The sequence below is a fragment of the Phascolarctos cinereus genome, unplaced genomic scaffold (assembly GCF_003287225.1).
Source record: "Phascolarctos cinereus isolate Bilbo 61053 unplaced genomic scaffold, phaCin_HiC Scaffold_9;HRSCAF=440, whole genome shotgun sequence".
NCBI lineage: Eukaryota > Metazoa > Chordata > Mammalia > Diprotodontia > Phascolarctidae > Phascolarctos > Phascolarctos cinereus.
The window spans coordinates 208501994-208515354 of record NW_027556402.1 but is presented as its reverse complement, the minus strand read 5'-3'; the positions used below and the strand labels follow the sequence as shown (position 1 = coordinate 208515354).

At 40.3% G+C, this 13361-nt stretch overlaps 1 protein-coding gene across 1 annotated transcript in view; it reads left to right on the top strand.

Annotated features, from left to right (window-relative positions):
* Positions 1-879: 879 nt before the first annotated feature.
* Positions 880-13361, top strand: part of NUCB2 (nucleobindin 2) — a 38464-nt gene continuing 25982 nt past the window's right edge. Inside the window, exons 1-2 of the mRNA XM_021005435.2 lie at positions 880-986; positions 13194-13337. Coding sequence (XP_020861094.1) covers positions 13194-13337 — 144 coding nt within the window. The 5' untranslated portion in view covers positions 880-986. The remainder of the gene's footprint in view (positions 987-13193; positions 13338-13361) is intronic.

Here is a 13361-nt window from a genome sequence, read left to right as displayed (position 1 = left end):
ACCCCATTCAAGGTGGTCCTTGGGACACAGTGACTCATGTCAGTAGGCTGGCTTTGGCAGAGAAGTACGGCCATCAAGGGACACTTAAGGGTGACTGCCTAGCCTGGGGATGGGGTAGCCAGCCAACCTGGTGAGGGAGGAGACTCACATCAGAAGGCTGGCTTAGGCAGAGAGGTGAGGCTGTCAGGAGACCCTGGTGGGGGGCCAGGCTGGTGGGGGAGGGGGTGGAGCAGCATACTGAGTTCCTCCTCATCCCCACTCTAGGTAGCCCTGGGGAGAGGGGCAGAGACTCACATCAGAAGACTGGCCTAGGCAGAGGGGGGCATGGCTATCAGAGGACCCCTGGAGGGAGGAGACGTTGGGAGCGCCCTGCCCCCGTCAGCACCCGGGCCAAAGTCCCGACAGCCCCGGGTTAATTCTGGCTCTGCCGCAGACGACAGCCATGCGAGGATATGCAGGAGCCCCTCACTCTGCGCCCTGCCGCCCACCCAGTAAGGGCAGCGAAGCTAGTACAGTGGGGACGAGAGGGAGGGAGGAATCTTGGCCCGGGAAAGTGTCCCAGGCGCAACGCCAGCACCGGAGGAGAGAGGGGCGCGGCCTCCCCACCAGGCCCCGCCCGCCTCGCAGAGCGCCACGTACCTCTTAGGGAGACCTCCCTCCTATCGGTCCCGGGCCTGCCTCTTCTCTTTCCCTCTCGCTCTCTCGCCCCGTCCGCCTCGTCTCCGCCCCGTCCAATCAGTGCCCTCCGCGAACCGAAGCCGGCCAGTCCGGACCAATCGACGGCCGATGGGGGCGGTGACTATCGCCATGGCAGCGGAGGAGGGCTCGCTCGCGGCGGCGGCAGCGGCTGGACGGCAAGAGAGAAGGGCCGGCGCCGCCGCAACGGGGGAGCGGGCGCGAGCGCGAGGGAGTAGCCGCCCTGGTCCGAGGGACCCGACGTGACCGCGCAGACGAGAGCCGGTGCCCAGGCGGAGCCTTCGGGCAAGGTGAGGCCAGCGCCCTGCGAGGGGTGGGTGGTCCCGCTCCCGGGCGCTGCGGGTGAGGAGGGAAGCCCCCTCCTCCCCCGTCTTTCATCCTGTCCGCTTCTCATTCGCCCTGGTGCGTGGAGATAAAGCGGGGCTCTTCGGCCCTGGCCCCCCAGGCTGGACACGGAGAGGCCGGGGAAGAGGAGTACCCTTCGAAGGCTCCCCTTTCCCCCGGGACCTGGGGTGGGAGTAGAGGGGTCCCCAGCCTAAAGGATGCTGCAAACCCTAGGAATCCTCCCCTCCCCGCGCAGAGCAAAGCCGGGCCCACATGGTCGTCTTATTGTTTCCTTATTATTTAAATCACCCCCAAACTAAGAAGAGGGAAATGTTCATACTAATTTGGGAACGTCTCTGTAAAGAAAAATCTGCATAATGATGACTCAGGTAAATGTCGAATCCCATGTGTGTCTGGGATAGTGAAAGTTGTCTCTCGGTGCTGCACCTGTTCGTTGGGTACATAGTGAAGACCATGGCTTAGGCAGCACAGCCTTAGAGAAACACTAAATGTTCATTTAAACCATTGAACGCATTTCGTTTTCTGGTGAGCAGACGCTTTAGAATCGAACGTGGCAGGATATTTTGGAAAGTTTCGACCCAACTCCTTAAGTTAAGTAATGTTGCCTTGCACAAGTGTGGGCTGTTTCGCTTTGCCATATTGCAAGGCTTTGGTTGATGAAACAACGTTAGCGAGAAGCCACAGTTTCTACTTGTAACAAAGGAGAGGTTAACTAGGAAACATTTTTTTGAACAATGTTTTTTCTTTGGAGGGAGAGTGTAAACTTCCCTTTATTGGAGGTTTTAATGATTAAGATAGTTTAAATGGTATGATTTGAGTTCGGATCACATAGTTTAGAGATTCCATCCATTTGGCTCTGTTTTGAAATTTACTTGATTTTAAAATCTTTCCCTGATGGATTCTTTTAACTGCATTCATGTCTAAATGTAACGAGCAGCAAAGCCTGAATTCAAATGTAGCTTCAGATACTTACTAGCTGTATGACCCTGGACAAGTCACTTAATCTCTGCTTCAGTTCACTTAACTGTAAAATGAGAATAATAGCATTTACCTATAAGGGTTGTTGTGAGAGTCAAATGAGATTATATTTGTAAAAGCCCCTGGTACATAGTAGGTACTATATAAATAGAAGTTTCTTTCCTTCCTGCATGTATTATTCCAGAAACTCAGCAAACGCTGAACTTATTTAAAGGTTTCATATTGAATGTGTTAAGTAAGCTAATCTTATTTTATGACTATGTAAACAACAAACACATGTTTTGTATTAATATTAAGTGCTTGCTAAGGGACTCTGCTAGGTATTGGGAATTTTTTTGTTGTTGTTCTGGCCTTTGATTTTGTGGTGTAGGAATTCCTTTATACTCTTCACCAATGCAGATCAGCAGCTATTAGGCTTAATAATAATCTTAGAGAGTTTCTTTGGGCACTGAAAAGTTAAGTGACTTGTCAGAGTTCAGTAGCCAGAGTGTTTCTGAGAGGGATCTTGAACCCAGGTCATGCCTATTCCCAATTTAGGTAGGTCATCTGTCCTTTATATCACATTGCCTCTCATGCACGTGTGCTAGGGTTAGTTTGTGCTCTCTCTCCCTCTCCCTTCTCTCTGTCCCTCTCCCTCTCTCTTCCTCCTTCTCTCTTCCCCTCTCTCCTTCCCTCTCGCTTTTCCTCTCCCTCTCCCTCCCTCTCTTCCTGTCTTTCTCCCTCCCTCTCCTCCTTTACCCCTCTGCTTCTCTGTTCCCTCTCCTCTCTTCCTCAGTCCGTCTCTGTCTCTCCCTCCCTCCCCCTCTTTCTCCTTCCCTCACTATCTCTCTTTTGGCCTCATGGAGCTTATATTTGGAAAAGGAAGCAGGTAAGTAAATATAAAATATATAGACAGTAATTTTAGAGAGAGAGAGAGAGGTTTCTTGTAGTGCATGACAAGAGCTAATTCTGGTAGTGAGCTAAGAGTTCCAAGAGAAACATTTCTAAGTTAACATTGAACTATAGATGGGACAAAATGATAGCCAAGCCCAAGGAAACAGTTAACACTTTGACTTTTGAATGTCTCTTTGATATATTCGTCATTTTCTCTAATGTTAGGGTTAACACTCTCAACTCATCCAGGTTTTAAAGCCCTTGGAAATCTGGCCCTATCTTTGGTTAATACCCCTCTAATTTTCAACAAAAACCCTCTGATGAAATCAAGCCATTCTCTTGATTTTCTTTATTTCTGTCTCTTTGCTTTTGCTCCAGTTGTTTTCTTTACCTGGAAAGGGTACCTCTCCTTTTCCTATCCAAGTTTTTCCAGCTTTCAAGACCCAGGTCTAGTCTCAGCTTCTCCATAATTCCATGCTTGACTCTTCTTGTCCAAGCTGGTCTCTCATTGGTCTCATTTCCTGTGGGTAACACTTATTGTCTGTCACACATTTGGCATCTGTTTCCATTGTGTATGTTGTCTTAGCAAAGACTTTGCAAACACTGTAAGGACCTGACCAAATCTCAAGGCTTCTTTTGTATTCCTTTCTGTGCCAGCCATAAAACTACATACACAAGAGATAAACAGTAATTCTTGTTGAAATGAAATTTTACACTTAAGGTTCCTGCAGTCTGCTCTTGATTAAGTGTACAAATGATGGCATGGAAAATTCAAAGGAGTGTGTGTGTATGTGTGTCTGGGTGTCTATAACTGTAGTCATCCCTGTAGGCTTACTTTCATAATTGTTTTACCTAGGTTAATACTAAAATCAGTTTAGTGTGTACCATTTGGTAATGAGATAGTGCGTAGCAGAGGAAATTAAGATTGGGATTTTAAATTTGCTATAGATAACCCTCGAATTGGATAATCTGAATGTTCATAACTTCAAGACTTTAGTCTATATTAATGTGCTTGAAATGACATAGTGAAGACATGGGGCAAATTTGTTAGTTACAGCCTGAAACAGTTTTTGAGATACTTAAAATGTTTTTTTTAATGTTTTGTTAATTTTGAATTAACACATGCCAATATTCAAAACATACAAAGAACAGAAAAAGGATTGTATATAAACCTGCAAATCTGCAATGTCTAGCTTATTTCCTTTTAAAAATATATATAATTCAGTATGTTAATTTTGAAGTTATCTTACTTGTGTGTCTCCCTCTGAACCTCCAGTTCTTTTCTGTCTTTTAAAAATTGTTTCATAAATATTTTTATTTATTTTCCTGTTTTTCACCATTATTGTCACTGCCTCCTCCTAGCCCTCAATTCACTTCCCCCTCATTAATAGTAAAAAACCCCAAACCCTCCCTTATAACAAATTAGTATAGTCAAACAAAACAGATTCACACATTGGCCGTTTGCAAAAATGCACTTTTTTTTTTGCTTTTTGGTAAGGCAGTCAAGGTTAAGTGACTTGCCCAGGGTCACACAGCTAGTAAGTGTAAAAATGTACTTTTTTTTTTGTGAGGCAGTTGGGGTTAAGTGGCTTGCCCAGAGTCACACAATTAGGAAGCATTATGTGTCTGAGGCCAGATTTGAACTCAGGTCCTTCTGACTCCAGGGCCAGTGCTCTATCCGGTGCTGTATCCACTGTGCCACCTAGCTACCCCAAAAATATACATTTTTAAGAAGGAAAAGATCTCCCAGAAGGAGGAACCTATCACTTCTTGAAGTAGCCTATTCTACTTTAGGGCAGCTCTGATAATTAGGAAATTTTTCCTTATGTCAAGTGTAAATTTACTTCTTTGTAACTTCCTTTCATTGCTCCTGGTTCTGCCCTTCATAGCCAAACAGGAACAAATCTAATCCTTCATACACACTCCAGGACTTCAGTTAGTTAAAGACAGCTATCAGATTCCTTGAGTCTTCTCCAAAGAAGACTTTGATAACTTGAAAAGCAGTCCAGAGGACTGGACGTGGATAATTAATGTGGGCAACAGTGGAGACTAGCCTGTTAGTTTCTTGGACTTCTGTAGCACCTGTTCTGTCTTGGGCTTGGAGGGGGAGTTAAAGAGAAGAGACTGACTGAACAGATAGAAAGGATTGCTGATTACCAACACTTTCACTTGCTTACACCTTATTCAGATGTGCTAAATATTCTGTGAAGTTTTTTTTTTTTAAAGAACCCTCTAAATCTCTCATTTGGGTTTTGACTTTAGAATGGAAACCAATAACCTGTGGCAATATATCACCATTTTTCTATTTTCTATTTTCTTATCTTTAAACTGAAAAATCTTCCAGGCATCTGACTCTTAAACAAAAACCAAATTCGCCAACCCTTTTGTTGAATGATTTCTTTAGAAATAGACGGGTATAGTGAAAAGAGCATAGGACTAGAAACCAGGGGAATAAATGTAGTCTCTCATCTCTGCCAACTCAGCTTACTGACTTGGGCAAGTTACTTAAACTCTCTTCATCTTAGTTTTTTCATGTAAGATCCTTTCCAGCTCTGAAATTCTATGATGGGAATTTAAGCCGTTGGGAAGTGAGATAGCAGTTGCATAATAATTTTTGGCAGGTTTTAAACATACCGTATTTTTGTTATCAAAAGGACAGGATATGTAAATATTGATGATCTTATATATTTACAGAGCATGTTGTTTACGTGATACAGATGGGTTATGATACAAAGACATTGTAGCACATTGAAAAAAAATTTTGTTGATTAAATGCTATTTAAGCTTGAGGAGGGGGGAAAGGTAAACTCTTAAGTACCTACTGTCAACAGAGTTGATCAGAGATCTTAAAGCTTCTGTAATAGTTATGACCATTTTATTATATTATAGCTAGCACTTTAAGGTTTTGTGCAGCACTTTCTTCTGTAGATCTGCTTGCTAAAAGGATTGATCACATTATATCACATTACATTACAGTACAATTGGCCGTAAAGCTAGTTGTTATATATTGAACTTAATTTTCCTGTTTGCCCATCTCCATTTTAAAATTGAGCTGGGATCTTATCTGCTTCTATGTGCCCTCATATCTGTCAAGAAATCAGAGGCTAGAGTCCTGATGGCGTCTACTTCCTACTGATCAGCATAAGCAGGGATTTTTACCCCTCCTTAGATGATGAGTATTAATCACATCATCATTAATGTTAATATGAAATACACTGTTACTCCCCACTATAAGCATAGGTAGATCCAGGAAGTAGTGATAGTATTTGGAAGGAAGACACTTAGGTATGTTATACAATTGCCACCTCAGGCTGCCTTTAACTTCTACCACTATAATCACATTTAATCATACCTGTTGTGATTTTTAAATGATCTAACCCTGGATTTCTGCATATATAATCTACTAAGGGAGTTGAAGGGATCAGGACAGCAAGTGGTTAATTGTGGAAATTAGGTGAACCACACTGACTCCATCTTGTGAATGAATTCTGGAGCTAGCTCATTTCCCTTTCTATTCCATTATGAGTATAGTCTAAATTCTGTCTTGTGAGAAAAGTTTATTCAATTGTGGGAACTGGAAGAAAACCTTATTGCATTGTTTGAACCTAATCCTGCATGGCTAGAAAGCTGGATCACCTTCACCTGCTGCTTAAGAGGCCCTTAACTTAGGACCTTCTGCTGACCAGAAGCTCAGATCCAAAGACTAATGGAGTTTTCACACAACTGTACATCCCAAGAAATTTCATATGTCTTATCTGAAAACTGGCCCTGTACTGATCAATTAGTTATTGTTTCCATGTTCCTTTAATTGTTCACAGACACCAGGAGGAGATCGGGGCGACTCTTTTTCTGAATTCAGGGAATTGCACCTGTTCACTGTCCCTCTCCCAACTTGGAAAGCCCCTTATCCTTCTTCCAATTAGGGATCAGATTACCTAATGTATTATTTCCTTTTACTTAATTGGCCTCATTTGATTGATGGCCAAAATAGACTGATCATATCATAGTCATTAGTCTGTATGCTCAAATTAGGTTGGTCTTTGGACAGTAGACATAACATATCATTTGTCCTTGAAACCTTTCCAGCTTGGTAGAACCTGCTGGAGCTTATGCTTTGATGGTACAGCATTGGACAACCCAAGATCGTGTCTAAGCTATGGAGAGGAATTGAAATTGGACTTTGTGGATGAAGTGCCAGATACTCTAAAAAGACTCCTGGACCTGACCAAATACATACATTCAGAAGAAACCTATGTTGTAGATGGAGTCAATTTTAAAAGCGATTAGGAATTGATTTTTTAACATATCTCAATGAGGAGAGGATTGTAAAAGAAGGAAAAGGAAGCTCTTTTATCATGGACAGGATTTTTACTGAAAAGATATGTGGTTGTTGCCAATGATTGTATAGCTACTTTTGTCATCCTTACAAAATAATACTTTTCTTTTTTCATGAGGCAGTTGGGGTTATGTGACTTGCCCAGAGTCACACAGCTAAGTGAGCGTTGTGTCTGAGGGCAGATTTGAACTCAGGTCTTCCTGATTCCAGGGCCAGTGTTCTATCCACTGTGCCACCTAGCTGCCCCTAAAATAATACTTTTCAAAAAGAACTTATAAACTGATCAAAATTCTCTTTCATGAAATATGAGAAAGGAACAGACTGGGGGGATTAAAAATTTTTTTTACCCCAATAGCAAAAATATCTAATAAACACAGGAGAATCAGGTAACACAGCAACATTTACAGAATCTTTGCCCAGAGAAGAGCTGTCTCCTGCTGTTTCAGAGGAGCTTTACTCTCATTGTTAGGAAGCTTTTCCTGACTGTGAGTCTAAATTTACTTTTTTGCCCTTTCTACCTGTTACCCCTGGTTCTTCCCTGAGGTTAATTGGAACAAATCTAGTCCTTCCATGTGATAGCTCTTGAAGATGTTTATCATGTTCCCTCCTGAGTCCCTTTTTTTTTTCTCTTCAGGCTAAGCATGACCAGTTCCTTAATCTGATCCTTGTATGACAAGGCCCTTTACCATCCTGCTTGCCCTCCTCTCTATGTTCTCTAGTGTTTTAATATCCTTGGTGCCCAGAACTGAACACAAGACTCCAGATGAAGTGTGCTGAGGGCAGAGTACATTGGAACTATCACCTCCCTATTTCTGGAAGCTATCCTCTCCTAAATGTAGCCCAAGATCCTATTACCTTTTTTGACTATCACATCACACTGCTGGCTCCTTTTGAATTTAAAATTCACTAAAACTCCCACGTCCTTTTCAGAACTATTGTTTTAACATTACCTTCCCCATCTTATACTTGTGTAGTTGAGTTTTGACTTCAAGTGCAATACTTTACATTTATTCCTGTTGAATTTCATCTTATCCAGTTCAGCCCAACGCTTTAGCTTGTCACAGTCCTTTTGGATCCTGATTTTGTATCCCATGTTTTAGCTATCCCTCTAATTTGGGTACTGTCCACAAATTGGATGAGCAGACCATGTTCCATCCAAGTCATTGATAAAAATGTTAAACAGTTTAGGGCAGGGGTGGGGAACCTGTGGCCCTCTAGGTCCTCAAGTTCAGCCCTTTGACTGAACCCAAGCTTCACAGAACAAATCCCCTTAATAAAAAGACTTGTTCTGTAAAACTTGAACTCAGTCAAAAAGCCACACAACGACCTAGGAGGCCACGTGTGGCCTTGAGGCCCAGGTTGTCCACCCCGGGTTTAGGGCCCAGCACAGATATTTGAGATATTCTCCTGGAGTTCTTTTGTCATTAACTAGTTGACTACTCTTTGAGTCTGGCCATCCAGCTAATTCTGAATCCATCTGATTGAATTAGTATCTAATCCAGGAATCCTTGACACCCTTTAGTGGTCCATGGATAGATTTCATGAGATCTGTAATCTTGCATGGAGAAAAATTACACCTTTATTTCACTGATTTACTCATGTTAATCTCATGCATTTTATTTTATGCACTTAAAAACATTTTTCTGAGAAGAGGTCCATAGGCTTCACCAGACGGCTGAAAGTCCAAGACATAAAAAAGGTTAAGAATCCCTGAACTGATCTGTTGTGTTCTACTTTCTCCACAAGAATAACATGAGGTAATTTATCAAGAACTTAGCTAAAATCTAGCTAAAGCCATACCTATAGCATTCTCCTCATTTACTACTTTAGTATTTTTGTCAAAAGAAAAAGAAAAGTAGGCTAATCAGTGATTTGTTTTTGATGAAGCCATGCTGTATCTTTTTTTGTTTGTTTTGTTTTTAGGCATTTGGGGTTAAGTGACTTGCCCAGGGTCATACAGCTAGTAAGTGTCAGGTCTGAGGCCAGATTTGAACTCAGATCCTCCCAGCTTCAGGGCCGGTGCTCTATCCAATACACCACCTAGCTGCCCCGATGCTGTATCTTTTTAATCACCACTTCATTTCTAGATGTTCTAAGTCATATCTTCAGTGATCTGTTCTAAAATTTCCCTAGGGTTTAAAGTTTACTGGCTTATATTTTATACTCTATTCTCTTTTCTTTTGAAAATCTGAAAGACATTTGCCCTTCTCCAATCTTGTGGGACTTTTCAGACAATACTGATACTAGCTCATAATTACATCTGCTGGTCCTTCCAGGACATGTATGTTGTTCATCTGGGCTAGGAGTCTCAAATTTATCAAGGGTGGTTTGGTATGCCCTCATATTCTCCTAGCTTGTCTTGGGTATCAGGTCCCTGTCAGCCAGAGTTTTTTTTTTTAATCAACCCATTATCATTCTTTCTACCCCAAGCAAAGTTCCCATTCCTCTCTTAAGACTCTTTTTTTCTCCCAATATAGCTAAAAAAGAAAAACTTCAAATCTTTGTTGTCTTTAGCTCTTCAGCCTTAGCTCATTCTGAGTTTTAGCATTCTTGATGCTTTTTCTTTTTAAACAAGACTGCCAGGTTCTTATATTCATTTTTTGTTGCCTGGCCTTGCTTGTATCTTCTCTACGTTTTTGTTTTTTTTTTTTAGCCTGATGTAAGTTAGTTGTCAAATTTTCTTTGCATCCACATTTGTCTCTTTGAACAAATTCCATTTTTTCTACTTGGTAGAATTGTTTCCCTTTGTGTCTTCAGGATTTCATTCTTGAGCATTTTCATCCTTTCTGAGTTAACTGCCTCTGAAGCATTTTACTGCATGCAATCTTAGGTACCCTTGAACCCTTTGAAATCTGCTTCCCTAAAATCTAGGGTGCATTGTTATACATTACGTAGATTCCTCTTTTCTCTCACAAACTAAGATAGAGTGGTTATTTTGCCCCAGGTTCTCACTATTTCCATCTTAGCAGCCAGTTCTTCTTGTTAGTGAGAATCAGACCCAGAAGACAATGCCCTCTTGTTGGTTCCTCCACTTTTTGAAGGATGGAATCATAACTAAGGCAGATCAAGTAGCTGTCAACTGCTTTGTTTTTTTGGGCAGAGAGAGCTACCTACAGATGTCTGTATAGAGGCTATCTAATTGAAGTTCCTCATCACTACTAAACCTGGCCTCTGTGCCAGACTTGTAATCTGTTTTACAAACTCTTCATTGTTTCCTCTTTCAGTATAGATGTTATATAAATCTATATAAGTCTATTAAAAATCCCTTTGTTTTCTTCTTTGACATTCATCCAAATAATCTGTGTCTTCCTCTCTCTGGTTCCTGGATTTCTTCACATGACCATACCTTTCTAATATATAATGCTACCCTGGCCTGCCTTTTACCTATTCAGTTTCTTTTGATTAAGGTCTGCCTATTCAGATCCATAGGCTTATGCTAGTGTTTCATTCTACCAATCTTAGTGAAACTTTCATGATCGAATTTAGCCCCTTAGTTCGAACCTTTAATTACTCTTTTTTGTTGCCTAAACAACAAGTTTGTGTATAGATATTTGAACCTATGGGTTTTAATACTGACTCCTTTCTTGGATTTTGTCTTCTGTCAGTTTGTGGATATCCTAGGTGTTTTTCTTCCATCTTCAAGGCTACTCTTTATAGTATCCAACTTGGGCATTATACATATGTAGTTTTTCTGTGCACCTACCTCCCCCTTCCTCTTTAATTTAAAGTCCTTTATGGTAAAGCTGTGATCCAGAAATCCAAATCCTATCTTCAAACACTACCTTCTTGGCCAGATCTTTACTTATAACATCATTTTTTTCTTTGTTTCTTGTTTTTGATAGAATCTTGGTGATAGTTAACTTCCATTTTGTAGGAGAAACTGTGAGAGAGGACTGGGAGAACTTCATTTCTGTGGAGACTTGGAGAGTTAACTATCATAGAAAACGAATCTGTGAGAAACAACAATAGCTAACGGTCATCTTTGTGAGAGTCCCCGTAAGAATTGAATTGTTGGACTATGGGTCTTGTGTTAAGAGTGAGTCAGCAATGAGAGGTGGCTATGATCATTTCATGGCTGACACTTTGCAGAAGCATTTATCTTCTCCCCACCCCCCTTCGTTTGTTACTGTTCACAAGTTACCTACCCAGTAACATTGATGCTTTTCTAAGCTAATAAAACTAGGGTTTGAGAATGAGATGAGAAAAAGCTTCTGGGAAAGGATCTTTATGAACCAGCTTGGAGACTTGGAGCTAATTAATGAGAGTTTCTGTATATGTGGGAATTTATTTTGTAGTTGTAGAATATATCCCTTGATTGCTGTTGAACCCAATGAGAGGAATTAAAGGTTATGAGACAGTAGCAGGTAGAGGATTTGGAGATTTGGTGTATACATCAGAGGCATCAGACTCCCTGCAAAACTCTGGAGGGAACCAAATTAAAATGTAAAAAAAAAAATACAGTACACCATAGTTAATGTTAATTTGGTTTTCTAAGTCAATATGTGGCAGCAGGAATACTTCTCTATTTGAGTTTGATCTATTACTCTACACTATCATACCTGCATAAGAATGGTTATCATAGGAATGTCTGCATAGGATTGATTAGCAAAAAGCCCTGGTACGTATGGAATCTTGGACCCTTTTACATGTCTCCAGAGAGTAGCATGAAGTCTCGTGACATAGTCATGCCACAAGACTGTGTGACTGTATTCATAGTAAGCACAAATTTGGGTTGTGAGAATTCAGTTTTACAAAGAATTTCGTTTAACACTCCTATTCTGGCTTATAAGGCATTTCTTCACATTTATGAGGGTTGATTTTCATGTTGCATCCCTCTAGAACAGCTGAATACCTTTAATTGAAAATGTGATCATTTCACAGTTTGACTTATTTTTTAGACAATCAATATGCATTTTACCCGACCTTGTTAGAACTGTGTTATAACTAATAGTAACTGTTATTATCACTCTCCATTGTAATGGATGTGCTTTGTTCTTGCAAAAAAAAAAGAGTTAATTTAGGGGCTCAGAAACACACAAAAATTTGACCCTTTGAAAGTAATGGTGATTATGTTTTCAACTTAAGATAATTGGCTTCCCAGGGTTTTTTTTTTCAAGGACCAATTACATGTGTGAGACAAGGGAAGACTGTAAGCTTGTGATTTGAACAGTTTTTTGCTATAGGTATCTATTTGGAAACCCTCACTCCACTCCCATGGTTTTAGTCTGTTATCTACTTTTAAAGCATTACTTTAACAAAATATTGATTTACCACATTTAAATTTTCTTTGCCTGTATTTAGCCCCAGGAGATCAAAGAAAGATCCCATATGCCCCAGGCTAGTAATAGCAGCACTTTTTACTGTAGCAGAGAACTGAAACCCATTTATTGGGAAATGGACAAGGAAATTGTGGTATGAATGTAATGGAAGAAGAAATGATGAAAATGAAGAATTCAAAGAAGCACATAAAGACATGTGAACTGATGCAGACTAAAATAAACAGAAATAGGAAAACAACACATACTTTAGCTACCACAGTATAAATGCAAAGAATAACTTTTAAAAAGCTGAATATTTTGTAATTGTGACTAAGATTGGCCCTAGAGAAGAGGGACTCTGTACTTACTCTGTAGAGGGTAAGGTCCTGTGGTTGTTGAATATTGCATATAATGTTAGGCTTTTTTGATATGTTTGTTAGTTTTGCTGAACTTTTTTCCTTTTGTTATAGGGGATGGCTCAGGGTAGAGGTGGAAAGAGGGAGAAATGTGAAAGTGAAAATAATGTAAAAACAAATTACTAATAAATTAAAAAAAATCCTCAGCCAATTTAAAAATTTCATTCAAGTTCTTCAATTATTAATGCAATTTAAATATCTTACAATATATGCATTGATCTTATGGCATATGCATTGAAATATTATAAGACATGTTGGAATATTATTGTAATTTTTTTGTTGTTGTTTCAGATGTGGTGGAGAGCCATACAACTGCAGTGTTATTTTCTTTTAGTTACATGTCTCCTGACTGGTTTAGAAGCTGTGCCTATAGACATAGACAAGACAAAAGTAAAAGATATTCCTAATGTGGAAGGAGAAAAAATAGAAACTCCAGTAAGTGAAATGAATTCTATTACA